Source organism: Engystomops pustulosus, chromosome 8 (assembly GCF_040894005.1).
Source record: "Engystomops pustulosus chromosome 8, aEngPut4.maternal, whole genome shotgun sequence".
NCBI lineage: Eukaryota > Metazoa > Chordata > Amphibia > Anura > Leptodactylidae > Engystomops > Engystomops pustulosus.
This window is the reverse complement of record NC_092418.1, coordinates 65668970-65673294: the sequence shown is the minus strand read 5'-3', so window position 1 is coordinate 65673294 and position 4325 is coordinate 65668970. Positions and strand designations below refer to the sequence as shown.

Sequence of the window (4325 nt, the reverse complement as noted above, 5' to 3'; positions counted from 1 at the left end):
GTGTACATCTGCCCTCAGTCTCTATCCAAAAGTATAGGGCTCCAGAAGAAGCTCCAGCATGGAGCTTATGATTGTTTTGCCATATCTGTGCCACGAGGATTGGTACTAAAATAGCCATGTGTACCTGTGGCATGAAGGTACAAATGTTAAACCATATACAAGAGGTCATTACCTTCATGTAAATTATTGATATATGCAGTAAGTGAGGTAAGTACACCCTCTTAACTCAGCCTCATGTAAATCAGTGATATGTACAATGTGTGGGGTAAGTACACCCTCATATAACTAAATAATATGTACAGTGTGTGAGGTTAGTACACCCTCATATAAATCAGTGATATGTACAGTGTGTGAGGTAAGTACACCCTCATATACATTAGTGTAATATGCAGTATGTAAAGCAATAAGATGACATATCAGCCATGTATGTAGTATGTGAGGTGACCAGGAGCAGATACATGGTTAGTTATCTCCCTATATACAGTGCTGTATACAATGAGGTCACCTGCTCCCATATACATAACTGTCTGTTTGTACTAATCATGGAGCAGCTCCAGCACATATGAGGAGCAGGAAAATAAGTACAAAGGGACTCCTATCCTGCCAGAGCTGCCATGTGTAAGACAGCTGGGAGCAGATACATGAGGAGACCTGAACTATCATGTACACATACTAGTAAATAAATAAAGCTCCCATGTAGCATAAAGCAGCCACATCTATAGTGTGAGGTACAATCTTACAGATATCACAGCCATCGCTGCAGGGTATAAGAAATATAGGAGCAGATACATGAGGACACATGGCTGAGGAAACATGGCAGCTTCTTACATCCCTTTAGCCATGTGCATATTACATCAGAAAATACTGCTCCCCTGTAACATTAACCAATCATATCTATAGTGTCTGAGGCTATGAGCACATAGATATCATAGCCATAGCTTCAGAGTATAATATAGCTGGGAGAATACTTCTGAGGACACATGGCAGAGGAAACATGGCAGCTTCTTACATCCATGTGCACATTACATCAGGTAATGCTGCTCCCCTGTAACATTAACCAGCCATATCTATAGTGTGTGGGGTTATAAGCCAAGTGTGAGATGGCTGGGAGCAGGTACATGAGGAGACATGGCAAAAATCCTCTCATATATGATGTGTAAGCTGAGTCTACCCTGGTATATGATGTGTGCGGTGTATGAGGTGACAGCAGAGTGATATAACATGGTAACTCCAGTGCTATACTTGCTGAGGCTATCAGACATGTTTCTTTCTGTTCTTCTAAGGAGAGAAAGAGAAAGAGAGATATAGGACAGGAAGTTACATCTACTCCTGAGCCCCTCCCTTCTTACATCATTACACTATACACCACCTACTCTGTTCTCTTACATTACTACACTATCCCACCTACTCTGTCCTCTCACATTACTACACTATCCCACCTACTCTGTTCTCTTACATTACTACACTATCCCACCTACTCTGTTCTTTTAACAAGGACCATCATCTTACATCAATACTATTACCTAAATTCAGTCGTTATAGCTCCTCCCTTACCACCGTCATGTTCCTACTTCGCCTATGGCTCCGGTGTTGTCATGCTGCTGCTTCTGCCCCCACCTCCACACTCTTATCATTGTGCCACTTTGTGGCCTCCTGCTGCTTCTTATGTCGCCACCTCCACACTCTTATCATTGTGCCTTTTTTTGGCCTCCTGCTGCTGCCACCACCTCCACGCTCTGTCATTTTGCCACTCTGTGGCCTACCATATTTCTGTCACCTCCATAATTTGTCATTGTGCCACTCATGCTGCTGCCAACTGACCGCTGTCTCCCAGGAACACCCTGTGATTTTCATAATGCTGTTTTCACCCACCATCGCTCTATGACGTTGCCACTATGTTTAGTTTCCACTTTCATATCATCTGTTAGAAGGAATGAATAGCCTCAGGATTGATAGCCAAAAGCAGGAGTGGATACAAAACATGCAAATAACCCATTTACTGGTCATCTCTGTTTTCTCTGATCCACTTCTGTTTGTTTTTTGCTTTAGCAATACTGATGATGGACTATTGACCGATTGAAAGAGGACACTGATGGACGAAGTGAAGGGAAAAATGATCAGTGACATCAATGCAGAATTACTCCCGACACCCTCTCCACTCTTTTGGGTGGGTTTCTACATGTATAAGGGTTAAAGGGAACAGGTTCTGTTATAAGCTATGGAATCATCTGCTGTCAGTGTAAAAAGAGTGCACTCTTTGATGTTATATTGGGATCTTGGCCCTCTGCTCAGTCCTTTCGAGCTGGCACAGACATTACCTTGTCAGGCTGTGTTCCCGCTTTGCTTATTTGGTGAAGTTGGCCTCTGTAAGTGCACATGGAATTGAAGAGTAAAGCTGCCGTGTGCATGTCATACTAAAACACAGCATTGTTTGAAGACCAAACCTAGCTCCCTATAAATATTTAAGCATGGCACAACGTTCTACAACACCCTACAGGCTCTCTGCAGCCTGGAAAAACCTGTTTTTTAACGTGATTGGTCATGATTCGATTCAAATCAAATTTTTTCGAAAACTTTGGCAAATCAGGAAGAACCGAATTTTAACAAATTTGCTCATCTCTACTAAATACCTATGAAACATATATAACTTTTATACTTAAAATAATGGATAAGACAATATAACAGTTAAGCATTGGCTTCAGAGATCTCCAAGAATATTTATTTTTATTGTATTTTTCAGTACAGTAAACTATTTCCTTGAATACACTGAACCATTTTTGAAGTAAGCTCAATTTTCTCAATGAATAAATGCTGGGATTTTAATAACTACTAAAAATGATGAACACGTCTGAAGGAACCGATTCTTGGGTTGGAAGCTCCCCAGTCACTGTATCTCCTGTACTCTCCAGGTCTCAGGTAATACTGACGTCCCCTGTAGTTGGGCTCCTCATAGAACATCCAGTATCCATCTTGTACTTGACAGGAATGAATGTCGTTGTAGCGGAATCTCTCATAAACATGAGGACAATCTTCATTGAATTCCATCATCTGACCACGGAAATCTTCCTTTTCATAAATCCTGACTCTGAATGAACCTTGATGCTGTTGTCAGGAAAAATGATGACATTTTAATGACATGAAATAGTCTTGGAATGAAGCAAAATAGTTATTTATCTATCAAAGGTATCTATTAAATGGCTGTAGAACATTAAGGTTGTCAATGGAAATTGTAAATCGAAAGAGTGTACTGTTATACCTTGAAAGATTGTCAAATAAGAGTATTTTAAATTAAAAATCTTTTAATAAACAATTCACCTGAGGGCTTAAGCGACAAGACTGTATGGAGTCATTATAACCCATCCATTGCTGGAAGTCAGGATACTCTCCTCTGTGAAGGAAGTACTGGTGTCCTCTGTAGTTGGGGTGTTCATACAAGATCCAGTTTCCACTTTCCACACGGATAGAGTTACAACGTCTGAAGTATGAGGACAATTCTGGACATTCAGAGTGACACTCATAAGAGCGACCCTGAAAGTTCCTGTCTTCATAGAAAATAATCTACATGCAGGAAATGAAATTAATGAAAAATAAAATTGTTATACTACAAGGCCTTGAAATTAGTAAATAACATAAAGTGCTGTCCTACAACATCAAATTGTTACATTTAGCCTCTTAGCATGACTCATCTCAGGCTCTCTTCTGGCCTTTTCAGTTCATTTGCATATGACTTTACAGACAACTTATTATGCAAATGGGACACAATTCTATAAAAGATATTTCATTCACTGTTTTATACTTTAGGGTGCTACTAGTTTAAGGGGTAATGACTGGTGAGTAACAACTAACAAAAAATTCCAATTCTCATATCAAAGTCTCAATATATAATCTAATACAGATAACAAAAACATTTTATAGCATACATTAGGAAAATGCATTTGGTACTAAAGGATACTTTTATTTTCTTACCTTTCCCATTTTGCCTTTTGGACTAGTGTTCTCCAATAAATTCCAGGAGTGCAGAGACCCTTTTATACTTCCATCCTCTATTGCGTTTAGATATTGCTGACATTTTGCCAACTAATCAGAATGAAAAGCTTTGTTCCCTTTAGACTTTTCAGTATTGCTGTGGCTATTGTTGCAGTATTTTTTGCTTGTACAAATTTGTAGAAGCTTCTCCTAGTATAGTACAAATAACTCTTATATTTAAAATATGTTTTATATAGTGTATATGTACATATACCTCCAGTCAAGTGTGACTTTTTATCATTCAGTTTATTAAATAGCATAATATACCAACATATTGTCATAAGTAAGTACAGAAACCC

The 4325-nt window shown here is 39.0% G+C and overlaps 1 protein-coding gene across 1 annotated transcript; it reads right to left on the bottom strand.

Moving 5' to 3' along the window:
• Window positions 1-2685: 2685 nt before the first annotated feature.
• LOC140074536 (gamma-crystallin-3-like) lies at window positions 2686-4014 on the bottom strand. The gene is made up of 3 exons (XM_072119509.1): window positions 3967-4014; window positions 3316-3558; window positions 2686-3102 (listed from the first exon to the last, which is right to left on the bottom strand). Exons 1-3 carry the CDS (start codon window positions 3973-3975, stop codon window positions 2830-2832), a joined length of 525 nt encoding a protein of 174 aa, XP_071975610.1. The 5' UTR covers window positions 3976-4014; the 3' UTR covers window positions 2686-2829.
• Between the last annotated feature and the right edge of the window lie 311 nt (window positions 4015-4325).